Source organism: Vipera berus (assembly GCF_964194415.1).
Source record: "Vipera berus genome assembly, chromosome: Z".
In the NCBI taxonomy this organism is placed as follows: Eukaryota; Metazoa; Chordata; class Lepidosauria; order Squamata; family Viperidae; genus Vipera; species Vipera berus.
The window spans coordinates 113120598-113146043 of NC_138205.1; the positions used below are offsets into that span (position 1 = coordinate 113120598).

The following is a 25446-nucleotide window of genomic DNA, read 5'->3' on the forward strand; positions in this document are numbered from 1 at the left end:
TAAACTGTTTTTATATTTATATTTTTACCATTTTGTATGCTATCTACAGTCATCTTTATTGGTGAGATGTTTAATTAATTAATTAACACATTTAATGCTCAGACTTTGGATATTTGTCTCAGTCTGTATTTTTACATGAGATTTTTAATTGCATCACTACTGAGATTTAAAGTTGGGGAATGCACAAAAGATGCCCTTGATGAGATGGCTGGCTATATAAATTAGATAGATGGAGAGGCAGACATACAAAATAACTGAAAGGCAGCTTCAATGTAATTTCATATAGGGTGTCACAGGGAGATAATTTTATACATCTTAGAAAGGGGCAAACTGTTTTAGTTTTATGTTCATAGATGAAATTCTTTTTTTAAGAAAGTAAATCAACTTATACAATAAAGTCTCACTCAGCAAGCTCAATGCCTGGCACCTTCATTGACACATCCATATCAAATTTTGGGTACTAAGTGGAAGGCTGCGCAATTGCCTCCTTTTGACTGTTCAGCCTAACCTACAACCTGGGATTGACCTCCCAGCAAGTATTAATCAAGTCCAATCCTGCTTAGCTATTTGAGAAAAGCAAAGCTCAGTTACGTGCTAATCACAGTATTGCACTCCGAGATTTGTTCATTATAGTTGCAAAAGAAAACTTAAATCTAAAGACTCCACTTGCAGAAACCATAGCTCAGTCCAGGATCCATTTTCCTGTACAATAAAATTTTCTCCTGGAGCTTCAAGTGGTATCTTGAGGACCTTCCCCTCCCTTTTCTCCACAGCAATAACTCTGAGGCACACATGGAAATGAGAAAAAAGTGTGAGGCCCAAAGTCACTCAAATAAGGTTCAGTAGTTGAGACTATAAGTCAAAGTTTACCATCTCACCACTTTGGAATTAAATAATATCTAACTCCCATACTTAGATATTTTACAGCCTGATAAAGAGTACAGGAATGTCTGCGGACAGCAATGGCTGGTCAGCAAAATCTTATCAGCCAGATCTAAATTGTGGAGACTCCAAAATCCAGATACAAAACCCGCAGCTTTGAGCCAAGATCCATGTGAAATACATTCATGCAGAATAGCTGGTGGAGGTTTCAGAAAACACACACCATGTTTAATATGATTCCAGATTCTTGTCTCCTGTGCTGGCATATTTGCTTTGCAGTGTTTGACACCTGATTGGCAAATGCAAGTAGATCTTCCACAGTCCCATACTTGACACACGAAAGCAAAGAAATTTCTCTTCGGCTGAACAGCAAAGATTCAGTCTGTTCCTCATTTTTGTTCTTTTCTGGATGCAGAGCAATGAGGCCGTCTTTGTAAATTGTCAGGTCACCTTTGTCTTTGTAAATTGTCAGGTTCTCCATGATGTCAATTACTTCTGACATATTTAAATCTGTCAGCAGTAAGTCAATTTCTTCCTTATTTTCGCTACTAGTACTCATATACTCCATTACTGTATGTTCTCTTCCTCTTATTCTACCTAAAAAAAGGAATATTTTATGGTTGGTTAAGAAATTGCAACAGAGGAAATACTACAACAGAAATATGTTAAGGGCGACTTACACATCTCTACATTTAAGAAAAAGTAGAGCTGTGCAGCCTACCTAATCATAAAATGCAAACCAGCACATTTTAAGGCCCTGTATAATTGGAGAAAGTCCACTGAAGCCAGAGGTACATCAAACAAGCATTGATATGCTCCTCTGAAAAACTATCCTCCAGATGTGCTAAATGTTAACTATTATTCCCGGTTACCAAGATCAAATATGGCTGTAGACTAGGAGAGCTAATATCTAACACATCTGGAGAGCAAAAAGTTGCTGAAAGCAATGTGTGATCAGGGTACAAATCTGATTTGCAGCAACCTGTGTTGGCAATAGGTCTGATCCAGAGTTGCATATGCTTAAGTACCTCTGAATTCAAGAAAATCTCCAGGTACTTTAGACAACCCTTGGTTTTGAAAGGAGTTTCACGTCTTATGCCCTTTTGCAGCAGATAATCAAAATACATTTAAGTGCTAATATTATCAACCATGCTGAAGCAGAACGTACTCACTGAAATCTTATGCAAATGTGGGGAATGGTGGCTGTTCTGTTGTTACAGAACTATACTTCCCAACATCTATCATGTTAGGCCAGGGTAAGCAACCCTGGCTCTTTTATGACTCATGGACTTCAACTCCCAGAATTCCTGAGCCAGCATAGCTGCTCTCCAATACAATGGAAAATAGCAACTACTTTAATTGATTCTGAGACATCAAGTCACTGTCAATTCCTGTCGCCCAAGTAGACTGATTATAGTCTTTAAGGTTTTCTGTGGTTACTATTTGAACCCATATCTTCAATAGCTCTTTGAATGTAGAAGGTCACCACTCTGATCCAACTATCACCTACTAAATGAGGGTGGGGGGGAGAGAGAGAGTTAGTTAGTTAGTTAGTTAGTTAGTTAGTTAGTTAGATCTAGCAGTTAAGACACCAGGCTAGAAACCAGGAGACTGTGAGTTTGAGTCCAAGTCAGGCATGAAAATTGCATGGGTGATTTTGAGCCAATATTCCTCAGCCTGTAACAGTAGACTTGGGCAAATCAACTTCTGTCATAACCAGTGGATCAACACTTTACTAATCTGAAAAAAATGGACCCTGCAACTTGGGGAAAAACTAGGAAGGAAAGACATTTTTTACAGTAATTTAATGCAGGAATTCTCTCCATGGGGAAAACTGGAAATACTGCATAAAATAGCAGAAACTGTAGGACAGGAGTTAGATATGATATGCCCCATTGCCGTAGGAAAGTTCCCAACATTTTCTACATTACTGTACAATGATATCATAGAGATAACTTTCCCTTTATATTGTTTCTAATTTACTTTTTTTTCTATGCAGATTTTTGACATAATTCCAGTACAAAGCTGGGGAAGGGAAGGGAATTTAACAGGAATCTAAAACTGACATGTCAACTAAAATCACTTCCCAGTGTTCAATCAGAAGAAACCTTCCTATTCATAAGAGGGCTCCCTTAAAAACCTGTAAAAACAAGGATTGCATTATTTTAGATAATTAGATCATTAGAAATCCCCCAACTGTTCTCTTTAGACAATGCTCCTGTAATTTTTTTTTTAAAGAATGAGAACTGGCTTGTAAAAACACATTTATTTTCAGATTTTATAATAAAAAGCACACATTAAGCAATGATTTCTCCAATCTACGCTATTGAATTTGATATTTTATGAAGATAGCAATTCTAAGAAAAGCCTCTTTTCTGGAGAATTGTACCATTATGCTAAAATTATTTGGCACTGAAATCTGAGAAAGAAAAAGAAAATTAAAAAAATAATTCAAGAGGAAAGGAGGGCTTCTGAAAGAAAGGCACAGCCAGCACAAATTCATCTACCTACTTGGGACCTTTAGACCTGATGAAGAATAAAGAATCTTTCTCTGAAATCATTCTCCTTTTTGTTATTCTACCTAGACCTAAACCTACTTAGACCTGCTTTTCTCAAGCTGACAGGCAGGTCCCCCTTGACTCACCTGGCACAGTGGGCAGAATCAGGCCTATCTGCATCTGCAGATGGAAGGATGAAAAATGGACAGCGACACAAGAGACAGGAAATATGGGTCAACCCCTCCCAAGGTTAAGTGACATCTGATCTACTGAAGCTGCCAGGCAATGTAGACTGCGTAGCTGCAGTTCTGGGTCCAAGATGTTTATCTTCTTTCTGATGGCCGGGAGCCTTTGGGCGAAGGCTCAGTGGAAAGCACATTTGCCATTTCTGTCTTAAGAATTCTGTCTCTTCTATGGTGACTAAGAGCTGCCAACTAGCTTTGTCCAAAATGTGAAGAGGAGCAACTCACACCTTCAAGAAGCAAGCGGGCAATTTCAGGGACAAAAAAAAAACGGAAGGGAGAGAGCTGAACAAAAAACTCTCTGTGGCCACAGAGAAACTAAGGAAGGGGGATATTGCTCACAAACGCCCTTGGTGTGCTCAGCCAGTGTGTGTCAAGTTGAAACCAAGCAAGGAGCTCAGTAGTCTCACTTTCTCTCTCTCTCTGTAAGCCACAAAGAGCAGAAAACATTCCAACTTAATTGTTGTAAAATTAAGGCTCAGTTTTGGGCTGGCTACATCACTGATGGTTTTATATGTTGAAACAAAATAGATGAATGAAATTGTTTTTCAGTTCGTTTGGAGAGATGTCTGAAATCTTCCCCAGGGGATTCCCCCAAATATTTAAATGTCCTCCATTGGGTGACTAGGGGGGGCCTTCGCCCAGGTTCTCCTGGTGCGCCAGTTGCGGCCCTATCTAGACCGGGATGCCTTGCGTACAGTCACTCATGCGCTCGTGACCTCTCGTTTGGACTACTGCAACGCTCTCTACATGGGGCTGCCCTTGAGGACCACTCGGAGGCTTCAGCTGGTACAGAATGCAGCCGCGCGAGTAGTGTTGGGGGTCTCCCGATACTCCCATGTTACACCTCTGCTCCGCGAGCTGCATTGGCTGCCAGTTGCCCTCCGGGTGAGATTCAAAGTGCTGGTAATGACCTTTAAAGCCATACATGGCATGGGTCCGGATTACCTACGGCAGCACCTGCTGCCAGCGTCAACTTCCCTCCGCCCAGAGCGCTCCCACAGAGAGGGCCTCCTCAGGGTGCCTCCGATCAGAGAATGTCGATTGGTGGCCCCCAGGGGGAGGGCGTTCTCTGTGGCTGCGCCAGACCTATGGAACCGCTTGCCGGTTGAGCTCCGGACGGCCCCCGACCTTCGCTCCTTCCAACGCGATCTAAAAACTTTTTTATTTGAACAATCCAGCCTGGTCTGATGGGGTTGGGGTTTGGATTTGGTTTTAACATTTTAATCATTGTTTTATATTGGGCATAATTATTTAATTCTTTTTAACTTTTGTATGTATATTTTGATATTTATTGCCCTGTACACCGCCCTGAGTCCTTCGGGAGAAGGGTGGTATAAAAATTTAATAAATATAAATATATATATATAAATATACACATGGATGTTCTCTAGCTGTACACTGATGGAATTTGTGCTATTTTTTTTTAAAAAAAACACCCTTTCAATCTTGCTGCAACTGGAATGTCATACTGGAATTCCTACTGCAGATTCAAACTCTAGACCAGACATGTCAAACACAAGGCCCGGGGGCCAGATCCGGCCCGCGAAGTGGTTTCATGCGGCCCGCGAAGCCATCCTGGAAACAGGGAGGGAACGGCCCCCACTGCCTTGGCCCCGGCCCAGAGACTCTCCTTCTGCCAGAGACCCTCAGATCTGTCCCACTCCTGCCCAGGCCCCCATAGGCACCCTTGATGCCAACGATGTAGAGTTGGCCACGCCCACCCAGTAGGCCACACCCACTCTAGCCACGCCCACCCGGTGGCCACACCCACCCAGGCCACACCCACCCGGCCCCCTGAGGGCAACCGCAATGCTGATGCGGCCCTCAATGAAATTGAGTTTGACACCCCTGCTCTAGACAAAATTAAATGCATGAACCCACTGTCCTAATGAAGTCTGGTTTGGCACAGGAAGGATTATCTGAAAAAGAATAAGGAGGACAATTGGAAAGGACAAATGGGAGAAAAGGAAGACACATTATTAACTATTTAAATTTCTTGGCATCCATGATCAACGCTACAGTGAAACACTGCAAAAAACAACAACAACTGACTTAGGTCTACAGGTATATGAAATTACTCTATCCACTATCATCCACATTCCCCAATAGAATAGTTTGGCGGGCTTTCTAACAAACGCCCAACCCTCTAAACTAACCAATAGAATGACCTTGGTTCCCACAGGACACAGAATTGTTCAGACTAGCAAAGATACTCCACACCCCACCCCATTCATAGATACTCCACACCCCATCCCATTCATGTGGCAATCTAGAACAAGCAAGATGGCTGCAGCCAGGTTTGCTGTAGAGTTGACAACGCGTTTTCAACTGCAATATTTTCCCAATAAATCTTGATTTTCAAGAACATATGCTAGCAATAATACTGAATTGATCACAATATAAAAATTCCATTGTGAAAGCAGCCCAATTTTTTTTCAAAGAAATCACAAAAGCCCAAGACTCAAAAAAACTGATAGTGATTTTCTTAATATTATATCTGCTGGACAAAGCACATGACACGAAAAGGAGAATTTGTCCTCATTTTACTGGACATCTGGTAAGCCCACTCCCAGATATAATCAAGGTGGCTGCTATTCTCCAAGCCGAAACATACTTTTTCTAATGTTGCATGTATTTAAAAATAGTGTTATCACCACAGCTACCGTACTTATAATCCAACCTCAGCCTCACCAGACTACTTTAAAAAAAATACTTCTGTGTTGGCATTTAACTCTAGTGATATAGGCTTTGAAAGATTTTCTCTTTCAAGAACAGTAACTATTTCCCCAATAATCAGAAAAAGTCCCTCAGCATTGTAATTCCAACATATAATCTCTAGTCACAGTTTCAACCAATCAAAGGATTTTCAGCAGCATTCTGGGGATTTATTTTCCTTCCTAACGGATTTTCCAGGAAAGAAGTACAATGGTAAATGATACTAAATGGTACGACGCTTGCAAATAGAAGAAAAAGATAAACTGGGACTGATAAAATAGCAGGGCAATTATGCAAAAAAAAAAATCTGACAAAAGGAAACAGGAAATTACATTTGTTATAAGTTGAAGAGAAGGGTCAGAGCAAATCTTTTACAATTATAATGTTTATTAAGAACTACTAGGTTTTTATAGAACATCTGGACCTGACTACTGACCAAACCCCAAACTGCTATCTCAGTACCAGGGCTTGAAATCTTGTTAGTCACCAAAAGCCTAAAATGTTGAAACTCCAAAAAACAAACAAACAAACTTATAACATCATTATCCTAGTTTAATGTATATGCACTGTGTGAATCTACCCTTTTATATGTACATTACATTGGATTTCTCTGGTCAAAAATATCCCATGCTGTTGATTCATTAATTAGTGATCCATGGCTCGACAGGTAGAGGATCACAGGAGGCATCCTACATGCTGTCCATCAAGTCAGATCGCTGTCTGAGCACCTTTGCAGAGAATTCCAAACTCTACCCATACAGACCAAAGAAGGGAAACGTAGCATTTTTTTATGCTTCTTGTAATTTCAGGATAATAATGAATACCTGCAGCCTCTGGAGATGAAAGTTTTACCATAGTTGACACCATTCGAATAGCTCTAAATGGGTGAGGCTTTATTTTAGAATTAGTCTTCAGTTAGCACAAGAGAGAACTGTGGATCACGCTTGTATCAGAATAGAAAGAGATGAGATTGGATTCTAAGAGCAAGGAATGGAATGGGGTTACCTAAGAGGTCTTGTGCCACTTCTCCTCCCTGGCCTTTGCAAACCACCTCCCTCTGATGATTGGTATCTTTTTAGGAATGGGGTGAAAAAGTGGGACAAGGAAACTTGGTTCTTAAGTGAAATAATAGTTAAGTGAAATAGCAACTGTGCTTACAGTCTTACTTCAGGTTTCTTTTGCTGTGAAGGTTGTGTCACCTCACAAATTTAATAAACAAAAAAAAACACCAAATATGAGGATTGGTCACAAAATTTATTTAAGAAAATCTATATGGTCGCCCCAACTCACTCTCAAGAACTCCAGGTGATTTACAAGAATACTTTTTCATAATTATCGTACCTGCAAATGGTCACTAAATAAGGCAATCACTAGATGAGGACTATCTCTCTCTCCCACCAAGAAACTACAGGTAATCACCACTTAACAATGTAAGTTGGACCAGGAATTCTATTCTAAGTAATGTGGTGATAAAACACAATGTTATGCGACTAGGCCAGGGGTAGGCAACCTCGGCTCTTTTATGACTCATGGACTTCAACTCCCAGAATTCCTGAGCCAGCCAAGCTGGCTCAGGAATTCTGGGAGTTGAAGTCCATGAGTCATAAAAGAGCCGAGGTTGCCTACCCCTGGACTAGGCTAACCTTCAAACACAGTTCTGGCAGTTCCACAGTCACACAATTGCCAGTTTCCCAACTGACCTGCTTGTTGGAAACTGGTAGGAAAGGTTACAAATAGTGTTCACATGACTAAAGGACACTACAATGTTGTAAATACAAGCCAGCTGTCAAACACCCAAATCACGATTATGGAATTGCCACAATACTGTAATAGTCACAATTACAAGGACCCACTGCAAGTCCTCCTCATTCAGTGCTGGTTGTAACCTCAAACAGTCGCTGAAAGAGTGGTCATTCGATAAAGGCTACGTGTACTCGCTGCAATTCCATAGGGAAGTTTAAACTGTTTTCTTTCAAAGCATTTTCGAAGCTGACTGATTACGGGCATCTTTTTTGGGTTTTATTAGAGGTTTTATCTTTGCCTTCTAGGGTTATTTTTGGTTTGGATTTTGTTCTGATTTAGTGGCTTATTTGGGGGGGGGAGCTTGTTGCACAGAGTCTTTTGAGATTGGGTCATAAGGTTATAAGTTCTGTAAATCAAGCAAGAGAGCAATAAACATTTTTTGTAGAAGTTATGAGATTTCTAGCTTCTGCATCCCAAGTTACAGTGCTTAGAATTCTAGTAAAAATGACTGGCAAGATGAAGAGAGTAGATTAAGGCTTTTTAAGTTACTTTGGAATACTTACGATGTAAGTTGTTTGTTAATACCACATTTAGCACTCTATTGTTTACCATATTGCCCCAGGATCACAAGGACATTAAGTGAAGACTGGAATATTATCACCAGGAAATAAAGTCACAGAATTGTCTTTTCCAAGCATTTTCTTCTTCTCACTCCTTGAATGCATTGTGTACAATGTATCTTCCTAGAAAAAGAGATTTGCTAGGAGGTAAAGAGGATGTTATGGGGCCTATTCTAGAGAAAAAGGAGGGGCTGAGATCCGTTAAAATGATATGCACACCAAAGCACTGAACACTTCCCTGATTAGGCATCCACTTGATAGTTGGATTACAAGTCCCATGATATCTAGCCAGCAGGATGATGCTAGATTAGGCAAATAAAAAAAAAATCAGATGAGGCAAATCTGCTTTACTGTTTGGAATAGTCAAGAAGACATTGCCAAATTATACTAAAATGCTTACCACAAAGAATTCTTTTAAAATGTAGCGAACGACAAAAATTGCAAGGTCTACAAAGGTGGCACCCCAATTAAATTTCCATTAACAGACCTGAAAAGTCATTAAGAAAGGCATAAACCAAAAATTCCCTGGGAGAGGGACACCCCATGTGTTTTTATGTCCCCAGTGAGTTGAAACATGACCTAATTTTGAAGCAAGTATTTTTCAGGGATATTTCTCCATAAGCCTGATTCACGCAATCCACGCCTATCAGATCAACATGGTAGATGATTCAGGATTGCAGCATCCAGACAAACTTGATGCTGAAGTCTCAGGCTAGCAGCCTGCTTTAGCCCACTCCACCCAAGATGCCAGGATGAGGGTTTTCATAGGATGCCATTCGTCTTTCTTGCCTGGGATTATGAATACAGGAAACCAGGAGTGGTCCAGCTGTCCACCTTTCTTGTCTTGTCTAGGTGGCTGCTAAATTGCATGATCAGTAAAACTCAACTCAGCTTCTCTCTTCGGAAATTCAGGGTTCTTCATTCCATAAATGAATATGCAAATGATAATGCAAAACAAGCAAGTCAATGCCATTCATCTGCTTCTTATCTCAGTTACCCAAAACTTCGCTTTTAAATATTTAAGATGGCCCAAAGAGAGTTAGATGCTTTTGGCTTTTCTAATGGAGAACAGCTGTTGAATTGCCTATTCTTATTTATTTATTTAAATTATTTACTTACCTATCTACCTACCTACCTACTTACTTATTGCCTAAATCACATAGACCAGACATGTCAAACTCATGATGACACATGACGTCATGCAATGTATCAGGACAGTTTTGCCATTGCCAGCAATGGGGTGGGCGCGGCTTCCGGATGACACATCCAGCAGTTTGACACCCCTGACATAAGACACTGTGGCATAAAAATCTCCAAACTGTAAAAACAATTAAAGCATAAAACCACATAGACAGCCCAGACTGAAATAATTTTAATGGTAACACACATCACAACAGAGCCCCCAAAATGCATTAAACATTAACCTGTCAGGGACCAAAGTCAGGTTTTAAGACCACCCAGGAGCCCCAAAAAAGACAGTATGCTGACTGTGAAATTCTGAGAACTGTAGTCCACACTTCTTAAATTTAACAAGGTTGAGGAACACTGCTCTAGTCTGATCTCAGTTAGCCACATGAAGAGAAGCATTGTGTTACATTTCATGTCAATAAAATGCTTTTAATTTTTGTTAACCACCCAGAGTCAGGAATTTGAGATGGACAACCATATAAATGAAACTAAATGAAGATCAATTATAGGTTTGTCTTAGATTAACAATGTAACAGAGGAAGAATGCCGTATGATGCTAGAATAAAGTCCTCAGGATACAGGCAATGGGATTTGAACTATCATTACTACAGCATTACCCTGAAGTACCAATGACTTCAATGGTATGATTCAGTGTGGCCCCCATTGTTTTCTTCCCTAGACACAATAACATTATCAAGAGAATACCAGTGAGTTTTGCCCATTTTACAACCTTTCTTGCCACAGTTGTTAAGTGAATCATTACAGTTGTTAAAATTAGTGACAAGTTTGTTAAATGAAACTGGCTTCTCCATTGACTTTGCCTGTCAGAAGGTGGCAAAAACGGATCACATGACCCTGGGCTACTGCATCCATCGTAAATGCATGCTAGTTGCCAAGTATCCAAATATTGATCATGTGACCCTGGAGATGCTGTAATGATTGTAACTATGAAAAACAGTCATAAATCACTTTTTTTTAGTGCTGTTGTAGCTTAGAATAGTTACTAAACATATGGTTCTAAGTGGAGGACTCCCTGAGCAGGGTAAAAATCAGGCCCATAGGCCATTCACAGTGGATTTATTCCCCCACCCACCCAGAGAAAATATTACTGCAATTGGGGAAGCTCAAAAGTCCTGTATCAAAAGCATGAGGAAATGTGTAGAAGAAAATGGTAACCAATTCAAACACTTAAGCTAATGTTTATAATGAACTGTGTATAGACCTGACTTTTGCCACACTCTATATTTTAGCAGACTGTTTCTTATTTGAAATGGGGGTGGGAAATATTTTTTTTTAAAAGGCAAATAACTTTTTCCCTTGTCTCTTGCTTTGCACTGGTCAAATATAATTTCTGCATAGGCAAATCCAGAATAATCTCAATTAAAAACAATAGGCAGACACTCAGGATGTTAGGAACATTCTTTGAATTTTTCATGCATTTGTACAGGAAAGAAATTAACAAAAAAAATGAATGCTCCAGTTCCAAGCAAAGTATTATAAATAAGCATTATTTCTTAATTCAGTGAGTTAGGGCATAATATTTAGGAAACTAAAAACAAGTACCCTCCAGAGAATATTATTGCTACGGACTAACTGAAAAATTGAAATTCCATTGCACCTGGAAGGCTAAACAGGAGATAGAAGTTTAAAGCACTTTCTAGCAGTCTTAACCTTTGCAACAGTTCTACCAAATAGAATAAAGTTACTACTCTTATATTGCAAAGCAAGGAGGGAGGGTCCTGAATTCATTGTAAACTTGAAAAGGGAATTTCTTAGCCAATTCTTCTTCTTCTCCTCCTCCGAGGATAAATATATTCCACTGAGCTTTTCCCACACTAATGATGGGAACATTTGGTGATTTCTGACAAGAAAGACAAGGAGACTCTTGTATTCCAACCTTAATAAGACCCATTTCTAACTGACTGATACAAGAATCCGAGATTCCATTGTTAAATACTAAGTTCAACACTTTTAAGTTCATGCATATAACATTTATAACTTAAAATGCAAGTTCATATCTACAGTATTCTGAAGAGGTTTTTTTTTAAAGTAGATGTTCATAATTGCTTAGCTGAGCCCAATAAACTAGCCAACCAGATTTTAGCAAGCAAACTGACGTGAAACCAGTTAAACAGTGACAAAATTGTTTTTAACCACCTTTCCCAATTTGATATTCTCTACGATGGAAATAATGGGCGTACATGGGTTCAGATAGGAAACATTTCAGCATAAACTGTTTTAATTTAAAAATGGCTTAGATTTATAGAAAAGAGTTTATCAAGCAAAAACTGAGAGGACAATCAATATGTAAAGAGACCTACGAAGATCATGCTATTTAATGCCTAAATTCCTATAAATGGTTCCTAGTTTTTAGCTTCCCAGCTGTATAAATGCGATGCATAAAATACTTCCTACATTCCCAAGTAGCACGGTTACAAAAGTACAAATAAAAGCACATTTTCCAAACACAAGTTGTGACTGAGTCGAAATTCCCATGTCATCCTTAACTGTAAACAGCCGAAAGATCACGCCAGGGTTACATTAACTCCAAAAGAAAGAAGTAATTTTATTATGTTCAAACCCGTCCTTTTCTTCATAGTAAATAGGCAACTGGTTTACTTACACTCGGGAGCGCGAATGCATTTCCCCCTCTGCTCCTCTTCTCACCTTCCCTCCTCCTTATAGCTGACCGGTCCAAGGGAGAGTTAGTTAGTTAGTTACTCCCCTCCAATCCTGTCCCGCGCAAGGTAAAAAGGATCCTCGGGAGTAGGCGGAGGCGAGCAACAGGTGAGCACGCTGGTTGTCTCCGCCCGCCACGCTCGGTACCCGCGCAGGCTGAGCGCTCGGCTCCCTTGCTGGAAGGGGGAAAGCCGGGCGGCGGAGGAGGAGGGCCGAGTGGAAAATCCAGCTTCCTCAGTGGCGGAGCTCGCCTGGGTGGGAAGAAGGTCCAGTTTTGCGCCACTTTCGATTTCGCTTTCCGAAGCAATGCGGAAGGCGATCGTGGATTGCGGCGTGGCGGTTTAGCGCGGCGGGAGGTGACGGGCTGGTTAGGTGAACAGGTCTAGTAGATCCGCCTTTCCTTTAGAACCGGGCTGTGTCCTGAAGAAGAGGTGAAGTGAGGAAAAAAAAGAAAAGAGTTTTATTTATTTTAGATATTTTATCCCGCCCTTATTACTTTAGAAATAAGTACCGAATTAACGGGGGGAGGGGCATGGAGAAACAAAACAATTTGGAGAAACAAACGGGAGGGGGGGGAGAGAATGAAGAAACAAAAATGGTGAGTTCTTGTAAGGCCACCGACAGCAATAGGGAGGAACTAAATCTAAAATTTGACACAGCAGGGTTTTATTTTTTAAAAAAAATAGCTGTGCGTGTAACATGCAAACATTGTCTAACCATGAGCAAACTGCTACTGTAATGTCTGGACTAAGGTAACATGCTAAAAATAAACAGTAACGTCAATAAACAATGACATTATTGCCGAATCATTGACCAGCATGGGCACCTGTACAAATTGAATGAAAGAATGAAACTAGTCCAGATGAACAATTACAAAATCTTAGATTTTGAGACTAGTTAAGAGATCTAGAGCAGACATGTCAAACACAAGGCCCGGGGGCCGGAGTCGGCCCGCGAAGTGGTTTCATGCGGCCTGCGAAGCCATCCTGGAAACAGTGAGGGAACGGCCCCCACTGCCTTGGCCCTGGCCCAGAGACCCTCCTCCTGCCAGAGACCCTCAGATCTGGCCCACTCCTGCCCAGGCCCCCATAGGCACCCTTGATGTGAACGATGTAGAGCTGGCCACGCCTACCCAGTAGGCCACGCCCACCCGGCCCCCTGAGGGCAGCCGCAATGTTGATACGGCCCTCAATGAAATTGAGTTTGACACCCCTGATCTAGAGACTAGTTCAGGGGTAGGCAACCTCGGCTCTTTTATGACTCATGGACTTCAACTCCCAGAATTCCTGAGTCAGCTGGAGTTGAAGTCCATGAGTCATAAAAGAGCCGAGGTTGCCTACCCCTGGACTAGTTGAATGCAGGTGGTCCTTGACTTACAATGGTTCATTTAGTGACTGTTCAGAGTTACAACGGCACTGAAAAAAGTGATGGCTGTTTTTCACAGTTACGACCTTTGCAGCATTCCCCATGGTCATGTGCTCAAAATTCAGATGCTTAGCAACTGGTTCATCTTTAGGACCCATGCTGTGTTCCAAGGTCATGTGATCTCCTTTTGTGACCTGACAAAGTCAATGGAAAAGCTAGATTCACTTAACAACTGGTTACTAACTTATCAATTGCAGTGATTCCCTTAACAACTGTGGCAAGAAAAGTCATAAAATGGGGCAAAACTCGCTTAAAATGTCTCACTAAACAACAAAAATTTTGGGCTCATTTGTGGTTGTAAGTTGAGGACTACCTGTCAGGACCAATCCTCAAAACCATAGGGAGATAGATGCCTTGAGGTTACTCAGCAATTCTGATGACGTTACCCAGTTTGGATAATGAAACATCTGCAAGAAATCAAACGAGCTCAAAGAGCTGTTTCAACCTGAGCTACAAATATTCTCCTTTATTAATCCTAGTTTCTTCAGTGAATCTTGGCTAAACAGAGCTTAGTGAGACATCTGAAACCAGCCATATAGATGTTCTTTGCTGATTTTAGCAGCTTCTTGGTTTTATTCACCTCGGATTTGGTGTCCCAAAGAGAATTGCCGATAATGTTACAAACATTATAGGCTAGAGAAGTGTTTCTCACCCACAGAAACTTTAAGAGGTCTAGACGTCAACCCCCGGAATTATCCATCCAGCATGTAAACCATAATGAAACAAACTGTAATGTTATGTCTTCATAAAACAAGCTAGGTCAAAGCCTAACTTTCACTCACTACTAAGTTAAACCTTTTTCTCTCTTTGATAAACATTACAACCCATATCATTTATTGTACTCGTCTATTTCTATTTGAAAGGACCGAAAAAGTGTTTGATACTTCCTCTGTCACACACAAAATTGGTGAAATGTATGGAAAATAACTACTTTATATATTTTGAGGACATTATGGAGATCCATTGAAAAAAGCAGATCTGTTAAAAATTTCCTCCAGTCACGCTATTTACCACAACTGATATAATGTAGAATTTAATTTGAAATAAGTGCCAGAATGGTGACAAACCAAAGCCTTTACCCTGGAATACTGCTAGTTTACAATCTAAAATTTGACACAGCAGCAGTGTTCATTTTAAAAAATAGTTCTGGGATGTAACATGCAAACCATTGTCTAACCATGGTTTGTTGAACAAACCATAACTGTATTAGATAGGCTCAGGTAACGTGGCAAACCAGAAACAATCACATCACGTTTGAATACATCGCAGTAAGCCAACCTATATTTAATTCAGTTAAAGAAGTCTTAAGATTTAGTGCTGTATAAGAGAAACAGAGACTGCTTCATGGGCTGAATTATAGATTTATACATTGGCTGCAAAACTCTGGATGGTTACTAGGTGGCAGCCCTGGCATACTAAAACCCCCACTTTGTTTCCTTCCACAGCAGTTCCAATTTTTCTAGCCCAGACCTAAAAGTTATATTTCAGCAGCATCACGGAACTGGACAATGAGCCTCTATGTTTATGAAGTGTAGATTACAAATAAGTTAGGGTAGTGCTTTCCATCCTTGGCAACTTTGTATGGACTTCAACTCCCAGAATTCCCCAGCCAGTGTGGGTTAAGCATGAGTGGCTAGAGAATTCTAGAGGTGTCTTGAAAATTGCCAAGGTTGGGAAATCCTGAATTAGTTAACATTCTACTGATGATAATGGGATGCAACAGAGGAAATTTTTTCCTCTTAATATACACGGCCAACCTAAAAATTTACTGTGGAGATTTGGGGAAATCCCTGAGAAGATTTGTAATGTATGTAAGATTCAGGAATATAGAAACTGAAACTGAAACAAAACTTTAAGCTAGTGGATATAGTACCTGCTCACAGTTCACATTGAATGTATCCCATGCTATCCATCTTACTTGATTTTTTAAAAAAACATGGATTTGTACAGATGCAACAATATGGATTATGGATTACTGCCTTGTCGTGGTGAAGGGGCTTGTGTAACTCAATGAAGCTATGAGCTATGGCGTGCAGGGCCACCCAAGATGGACAAGTCATAGCAGAGAGTTCTGACAAAATGTGATCCACTGGAGAAGGAAATGGCAACCCACTCCAGTATCTTTGCCATAAAAACCCCATGGACAGTACCAAAAGGCAAAAAGATATGACGCTGGAAGATGAGCCCCTCACGTCAGAAGGCGTCCAATATGCTACTGGGGAAGAGCAGAGGGCTACTACTAGTAGCGCCAGAAAGAATGAAGCGACTGGGCCAAAGCCAAAAGGCCGCTCAGCTGTGGATGTGTCTGGTGGTGAAAGGAAAGTCCGATGCTGTAAAGATTTTTTCTCTATAGGAACCTGGAATATAAGATCCATGAATCAAGGCAAGCTGGATGTGGTCAAACAAGAGATGACAAGACTGAACATCGACATCTTAGGAATCAGCGAACTAAAATGGACAGGAATGGGTGAATTTAATTCAGAGGACCATCAGGTATACTACTGCGGGCAAGAATCCCTCAGAAGAAATGAAGTAGCCTTCATAGTCAATAAAAAAGGAGGAAAAGCAATACTGGGATAACAACCCCCAAAATGACAGAATGACCTCAGTTCGAATCCAAGACAAACCATTCAATATCACAGTAGTCCAAGTCTATGCCCCAACCACCAATGCTGAAGAGGATGAAATTGACCAGTTCTATGAAGCCCTACAGCACCTTATAGAATTAACACCAAAAAATGATGTCCTTATCATCATGGGGGATTGGAATGCTAAAATAGAAAGCCAAAAGATAACTGGAATAACAGGCAAGTTTGGCCTTGGAGTACAAAATGAAGCAGGGCACAGGCTGATATAATTTTATCAAGAGAATACGATTGTCATAGCAAACACTCTTTTCCAACAACCCAAGAGATGGCTCTACACATGGACATCACCAGACGGCCAACACAGATTGACTATGTGCTCTGCAGCCAAAGATGGACAAACTATACAGTCAGTAAAAACAAGACCAGGAGCTGACTGTGGCTCAGATCCTGAGCTTCTCGTTGCAAAGTTTAGGCTTAAATTGAAGAAAGTAGGGAAAAGCACTAGGCAACTCAGATATGAACTAAATCATATCCCTGATGAATACACAGTAGAGGTGACAAATAGATTTAAGGAATTAGATCTGATAGACAGAGTGCCTGAAGAATTATGGATGGAGGTCTGCAAATTTGGAAAATTCAACAGTGGCCACAGGATTGGAAAATGTCAGTTTACATTCCAATTCCAAAGAAAGGCAATGCCAAAGATTGTTCAAACTATCACACCATTGCACTCATTTCACATGCTAGTAAAGTTATGCTTAAAATCCTACAAACTAGACTCCAGCAGTATGTGGATCGAGAACAACGAGAAGTACAAGCAGGATTTCGAAGAGGCAGAGGAACTAGAGATCAAATTGCCAACATATGCTGGATCATGGAGAAAGCTAGGGAGTTCCAGAAGAACATCTACTTCTGCTTCATTGACTATGCTAAAGCCTTTGATTGTGTAGATCACAACAAATTGTGGCAAATTCTTAAAGAGATGGGAGTACCAGACCATCTTATTTGTCTCTTGAGAAACCTATATGCGGGTCAAGAAGCAACAGTGAGAACTGGACATGGAACCACTGATTGGTTCAAAATTGGGAAAGGAGTCTGGCAAGGCTGTATACTGCAGAGCACATCATGAGAAAGGCAGGGCTAGATGAATCAAAAGTTGGAATTAAGATTGCTGGGAGAAATATCAACAACCTAAGATATGCAGATGATACAACTCTAATGGCAGAAAGAGAAGAGGAACTAAAGAGCCTCTTGTTGCTGGTGAAAAGGGAGAGTGCAAAAATGGGCTTGAAACTCAACATTAAGAAAACCAAGATCATGACATCTGGTCCTCTCAATTCCTGGCAAATAGATGAGGAAGAAATGGAGGTAGTAACAGATTTTATTTTCCTGGGCTCCAAGATCACCGCAGATGGGGACTGCAGCTAAGAAATTAAGACGCTCCTGGGGGGGGGGAAGCCATGGCAAATCTAGACAGCATACTAAAAAGCAGAGACATCACCCTGCCAACAAAATTGCATATAGTCAAGGCCATGGTTTTTCCAGTTGCAATGTATGGCTGTGAAAGTTGGACCATAAGAAAGCACCAAAGAATTGAGGCCTTTGAACTATGGTGCTGGAGAAGACTTCTGTGAGTACCCTGGACTGCAAGGCAGTCAAACTGGTCAGTCCTAGTGGAGATCAATCCTGACTGCTCTTTAGAAGGCCAGATCCTGACTCACTGGAGAAGAGCCTCATGCTGGGAAAGGTTGAGGACAAGAGAAGAAGGGGATGACAGAGAATGAGGTGGCTGGATGGAGTCACTGAAGTAGATGGTAGAGGACAGGAAGGCCTGGAGGAATGTTGTCCATGGGGTCACGATGGGTTGGACACAACCTCGCAACTAACAACAACAAACAAACAATATTTTATGTTGAAATGTACAGTTTTGAAGAAAACTGAACTCTGTTCCTTTTATGCATGTTTTCTGGTTTTCACAATATAAACAGAATTAAAGAAAAAGGAGAAGAGCTAAGTGGCACCGTATATACTGAGTTAACATTGTCTAAGTGTTAATACACTTATATTATCATACGAAGGATCATCATCATCATCATCATCATCATTTTAGCCATTGTCTACTCTATCCACTGCAGGATGAAGGCCTCTTCTGCATGTTTCCAACCAATACGGTCTTGAGCTTTCTTTTGCCTATTGGACCCGCAATATGTGCTGATGTCATAGATCTATCTTGTTTTAGGTTTCTTCTGAGACAAATTCTCTGGGTGTATCCGATCTCTCTTGGCCAAGAAAGTATCCATTTCATGGATGCTTTTTATCATGACTGCCTTGGTCCACCTGCCATCAGTTCTTCTTGCTATGTGACCAGCCCATTTCCATTTCAATTCTTTTACTCTCATGATGATATTGTATACTTTCGTTTGTTCTCTAGTGATCCATGTGAAGGTCTTTCCATCTTGTCTTGTAATGCCGAGCATGTATCTTTCCGTGGCTCTTTGTCCCACTTGTAGCTTCCAGATGCCAATACGAAGAATATCTGATATAAATTGGCAAATGTGTGTACATATCAGCAAAGCAAAGTTGAGCCTGGCTAGTCCTTAGGGAGACTAGAGTTGTGTAGTAGAATGGATAGTCAAAAAAATCTGAAGAAGGCACTGGCTTCTGAATCATAGCTAAGTAATATACATGGAGACATCCAGAAAGTCAGCAAGAGCTGTGTTTGACTTAAAGGACATTTCACTTTTTGTATATTGACATAGACACACTCAATTATAGCAAGCTTGAAATCCTGGATTCCTGAATTGCGTTTATAGAATAGCAATTCCTTCCCTCCAAAGAATTATTTCCCTCAAACCAACAAAAAATAAATAAATTTAGTTGCCATGATTAAATTTTCTAGACAACTTTAAATAATAATAATAATAATAATAATAATAATAATAATAATAATAATAATAATAATAATAATTTGTTGTTGGAAGGGACCTTGGAGGTCATCTAGTCCAACCCCTTGCTCAGGCAGGAAACCCTATACCATTTTGGACAAATGGCTGTCTAGTCTCTTCTTAAAAACTTTCAGTGTTGGAGCTTTCACTGCTTCTGGAGGCAGGTTGTTCCACTGGTTAATTGTTCTAACTGTCAGGAAGTTTCTCCTTAGTTCTAGGTTGCTTCTCTCCTTGATTAGTTTCCATCCGTTGCTTCTTGTCCTGCTTTCAGGTGCTTTGGAGAATAGCTTGATTCTTTCTTCTTTGTGGCAGCCCCTGAGATATTGGAACAATGCTGTCATGTCTCTCCTCGTCCTTCTCTTCATTAAACTAGACATACCCAATTCCAGCAGCCATTCCTTATACGTTTTAGCCTCCAGTCCCCTAATCATCTTTGTTGCTCTTCTCTGTACTCTTTCCAGAGTCTCAACATCTTTTTTACATCGTGGTGACCAAAACTGGATGCAGTATTCCAAGTGTGGCCTTACCAAGGCATTGTAAAGTGGTATTAATACTTCACGTGATCTTGATTCTATCCCTCTGTTAATGCAGATGAACAAGAATCTTAATCGACATATTTTTCCTCCAAAGAAGGTTTTGTTTATTTTTAAAAAGGAACCTTCCATTCTGTAAAAAATTAACCATGAAATTCCTTCTTCAGACTATGAATTAATTGTTTTTATATAATCTTCTTTTTGGAATTCAAAAAAGCAGAATAGGAGGTAAACATGGTCAAGTTTTACTTCCCAAATGAATGAATACCTAGAGCTAGCTCACGAGACATCCAAGAACTTCTGAATAAGAATGTTTATTGAAGAAAAGGAAGCCATATCAAATTAAATTCAGCAATTGCCTTGGATCAAGAACAAACTCACATAGCCCTCAGCTTATAACCACAATTAAGCCCAAAAGTTCCATTGCTAAGCAAGACACTTGTTAAGTACGTTTTGCCCCATTTTGTGACTTTTTTTGTCAGATTTCCTATGTGAATCACTGCAGTTGTTAAGTTAGTAATATACTTACCAGTTGCCAAGTATATGAATTTTGATCATGTGACCATGGGGATGTTGCAGCAGTTGTGTGAAAAACAATTGTCACTTTTTTCAGTGCTGTTGTAACTTTGGTCACTAAATGAAGATAACCTTTATTGTCATTTTTTTACTGTGGGCACAACGGTACACATCAAAAATGAAATTTAGTTGCCCGCTCTCAAAATTAAACACATACATGACACACACCTAAACACTATATACAGCATATGTATAGACCCACACCCCTACATGTACATAACAAATGAATATTAAATACAAATGAATATTAAATGGTATTAATTATTAATACCATCTTGAATATATAACGGAAGGAGGAAGCTTGAGAGTTCATAATGTATGGAATGAAGCTGTGGCTGAATCTGGATGCTCTGCTATAGATACCACAGAGCCTCTTCCCAGAAGGTAACAAGGAAAACAGGTTGTGAAGAGGATGTGTAATGTCCCAGACAATCTTGTGGACCCTATTCAAGCAACACTTCTGTGCTATGTCCTGGATGGAAGGGAGGAACAGCCAATGATTTTTTCGGCTATCCTCACCACTCTCTGCACTGCCTTCCTGCCTGAAGCAGTGATGCTTCCAAACCAGACTGTGATGCTGTATGATAGGATGCTCTCAATTATCCCTCTGTAGAGAGTGGTAAGGACAGGGGAAGGAAGATGTGCTTTTCTCATCCGATGCAGAAAATGCAGGTGCTGCTGTGCCCACTTCACCAGTGTCTCACCGTTGAGCGACCAAGCCAGCCTACTCGTTAGCTGCACACCCAGGAATTTGATGCTGGTAACCATCTCCAAAGCTGAATCATTAATGCACAGAGAAGTGTGGCTGTGCCTGCCTTTTCTGAAATCGACAATGATCTCTTTGGTTTTTCCAGTATTTAAAACTAGGCTGTTTTCCTTACACCAGTTTATTTATTTTTATTTATTTTAATTCCATTTATATCCCGCCCTTCTCCGAAGACTCAGGGCGGCTTACAAACTTAGCAGTAGCCTTCATTCTATGTATATGCCTGCTTATTAGGGCTTTCACATAACCCCCAAGCGGCATTATTACAAAGTCAGCTTAATTGCCCCCAACAATCTGGGTCCTCATTTTACCTACCTCGGAAGGATGGAAGGCTGAGTCAACCTTGAGCCTGGTGGGATGCGAACCTGCACTAATTGCAGGCAGCTGGTGTTACTTAAGGAGGCATTAGCCCACTGCTCCACCAAGGCTCAACCCCTCAACCTCCTTGCGGTAAGCTTCCACATTGTCATCATGAATAAGGCCCACTAAATGAATGGTTGCAAATTGAAGATTACCTGTAGTTTTCCTTCCTACCCCAGTTAATGAATCACCTGATTCCCTCTTTGGATCTGCCAGTAAATTTGCAGTTATGTTGTTTTTTACTGACAGTGGGAGAACTCTCAGCTTGGCTCAGCTCCAGGGTACCTTGGAGCCATCTCTTCCAAGTGGAATCAGCCCAGTCATATCTAGAGAAAATGCTTCAAATCCCAATCCAGCAAGAAATCAGGGATAAGGGCCTTGCGGCAATCCTTCAAATTTGCCCCCAGAAATATCTGCGATATGCCTCTCTTTTGGTCTACAAACGTGTCTGCGTGTAGTCTATAAGGCAGTTGAACAATACTGTTGGCGTGGGCATGTGGAGTTAAGTAATGTGACATGTTGGTTGGGTAGCCATATTAATTGCTGTTTTATTTTATTGCAAATTAGAGTTGTTTAAACTGGAAGTATGGGAAGGAAGGAAGGAAGGAAGGAAGGAAGGAAGGACATTTTGGTATCTAAAGTGGTTATTTTATGTTATTTTATGAATCTGAGGATAGGTGTGGGATTCAACTGCATCTTCTGTCCCATCTTGTGGATGCTCACAGAAATTAGACAGACCAAGCCAATGTCCATTGTAGAGCAGAATTTACTTCTAATAGCTAACTAGGCACCTTTTGGGTGCTCACAAGTTGATAGGGACATGGTTGTTTTGTCATTATTCCTCTGCAATAGTATTAGTAGCTAAGCTGCACCAATAAGAGATATCTATATTGAAACACAATGATGAAGAAATGCTGAGAGTGAGGGGGGAAAGTGTGTGTGGAAGATGAGGATAAGTGTCACCTCCTCCAGTGATGGTGATAAAAGTCGCTGCTTCAAATGTAGACAATGGGAATCTTGAATGCATCATGATTTTTGGAAAATGGAGACCAAGATTAAAATCTCATTTCCTCTCTGCTAAAACTATGACTTTAGTGAACTGATGGCTTTCCCCATATCCATATATAGCTGGTCACTGATCAGTTGATAGCAGAATGGGGAGATTTCTCCAGAAACCTGGGGGTTGCCCAGGAAGTGGTAAAGAGCTTTCTGCCAGCTACAAATGTCCCACTTTGTTGTACGTGATTTTCCAGTCAGATCTACTCCAATTTACTGAGGCATACTTCACAGTATTTAACTTCTAGTCAATGAGGCTAAAATAACTCCCAAGTGAAGATTTAAACTCAAATCTCTCTTGAGTTGAGCCCTTTGCTGACTCGTGAGATTATTTTAGCATCAAACATCCATGAAAATGCTAAATCAGGGTGGCATTCTTAGATCAGCAGCTAAGGACTGGGGAGAAGGGGGGAAATAGAACTGCTCCAGTAAGAATTATTAATCAGATAAAAGATATGAATGAATTGACTTCCTCTGGAAATAAACCTAGCACCTTAGATACTGTCATCTCAGCACTACAATAAAGCATTTATCTGACATCACTATTTCTTTATCGAAATAAAATGACTTTTTATGGAGGCCTTTTATTATAGGTCTATGTATTACATCTTCCTATACAAAAGATCGGTTTCAAACAATTGTATAATCATTTGTATAATGTCCATCCAGCAAGGAAGCAAAATCAACTTGATGTTTGTTGTTGTTGAAAAACTAACCGGAGTTAATGCTTGGATAAGGATACCATTGAGAAACATTAGGGCTGTAGACTAGATCCCTCAAAGAAGGCAATGACAAGCCATTCCCATATTGGTTCTTTTTAAATGCACATTGCCATCATAAGGAGTTGAGTTCAAGCCAAAGGTAAATTAAGCATTATCTTTATGTAATATACACCATCCCGGAACCCTACTATATAGAGCAGAATAACAGAATTGGAAGGGACCTTGGAAGTCTCCTAGTTCAATCCCCGGTTCAAGCAGGACACGCTATGCCATTTTAGACAAGTAGCTGTCTAGTCTCTTCTTAAAAGCCTCCAGTGATGGATGATTATATTCTTTTTTTTTGTATAAAGTTTTTATTGTTATTTTTTATTCTCTACATACATATGTTAGTTTTTCAAACAGCATGCGAGCTGGGTTCATAACACGCTAATACATATACAAATTCTACTCTTTGGTTCTCTCTTCCAACCATTTATAAAATAGATTCCAGCTTTGATAATATTCTGTTTCTTCTTTGTCTTTTAATCTCATAGTTAATCTGTCCATCTCTGCGCATTCCAATATCTTCTTTATTACCTCTCCTTCTGGCGGTGTTTGTTCATTTTTCCAGCATTGTGCATAACTTATTCTTGCTGCAGTTACAATATGTAAAACCAAGTATAAATTTTGTTTGTTAGTCTTTTCTGGTACTATACCTAATAAAAAAAATTAGGATTAAATGCTACATGTTCTCCTAATATTTTTTCTAGCCAAGCATGTATTTGTTTCCAATAAGCCTTTACTTTGTCACATGTCCACCAAATATGATAATATGTACCTAAATTATGTTTACATTTCCAACATTTGCCTGATACATTTTTAAACATTTTTGCTAATCTAGCTGGAGGTATATATTCATATATAATGATTATATAATAGTCTTACATTTTTATGTATAGTGATTATATTCAAGTATAATGAAGTGGTATAGAAATGTTTACAACAAAATAATATGAGTTAAAATGAGTTTGCTTTTCCAGAATAAATATCTAAAGTCAGCTCTGTTTGAGATAACATTTTATTCCTTTCTTGAACTCATCATTGACTACCTTGTTGAACACTGAGGTAATTAATTGATCCAGTTAATCTCTTACATCTTGCTCTATTTCAGCAAGTTTCTTTCTAAAATTCTACTTTTGATGTGAACCTAGTGCAAGTGAGGGTGGAGGACGTCAAAGGAAGAGGATTAAGGAGCATGATTCGTGAAGGTGAAACCAGGAGACATGCAGCTTCTCCCCAGCAGGCCTCAAAATGTCATTAATTTTTTTTAAAAAAAAACCTGTCAGAATCTTTACTATGTTTAAGCTCATAATTAATTGTAATGAAGACTTCGTCTTTTAAAGTTGGCTTCACAGGAAAGAGAGGCGTCTGTTTCTGAAGCTACCTTGGCAGATTTACAAGGGCAGGTCACGAGAGTCTATTGGAAAAACACTATAATTAATGGAGCAGGGGCATTCAAAAGGATTTTTCACACAGCACGTGTATGGAAAGGACACACCTCTGGCTATGTGTCATTTGGCTCATTCATGATCAGGGTGGAGAAAAGGAAACCCGAAGTAATAAGAGAAATTTTACATTTCATTAAATGTAAAGGCATCCTGAGGACTCTGGACAACTTACACCTTTAAAAGATGATAAAATAAAACAGGTATCATGCAAATTCAGAAAAAGCATCCCTAGCATATCAAAGAAGGAAAATATAATGTACTCTAAAACTTGGAGGTTTTCAGTGACTTTTGAAATAGCATCAGGGTGCTATTTCATACAGGAGTTTTTTGGCGGGGAGGAGGGGGTTCTGTTCCAGAGGGAAAGCACCATGACAGAAATGGTGAGTCTAAGTCTCAATAGGTAATACTATTTAATTGA

At 40.0% G+C, this 25446-nt stretch overlaps 1 protein-coding gene across 1 annotated transcript in view; it reads right to left on the bottom strand.

Annotated features, from left to right (window-relative positions):
• The window catches only part of MAP3K8 (mitogen-activated protein kinase kinase kinase 8), a 35302-nt gene extending 22250 nt beyond the window's left edge, over nucleotides 1-13052 (bottom strand). Inside the window, exons 1-2 of the mRNA XM_081343061.1 lie at nucleotides 12511-13052; nucleotides 1106-1475 (exon numbers count right to left, since the gene is read on the bottom strand). Of these exons, the coding sequence (XP_081199187.1) occupies nucleotides 1106-1450 (345 nt within the window). The 5' untranslated portion in view covers nucleotides 1451-1475; nucleotides 12511-13052. The remainder of the gene's footprint in view (nucleotides 1-1105; nucleotides 1476-12510) is intronic.
• Between the last annotated feature and the right edge of the window lie 12394 nt (nucleotides 13053-25446).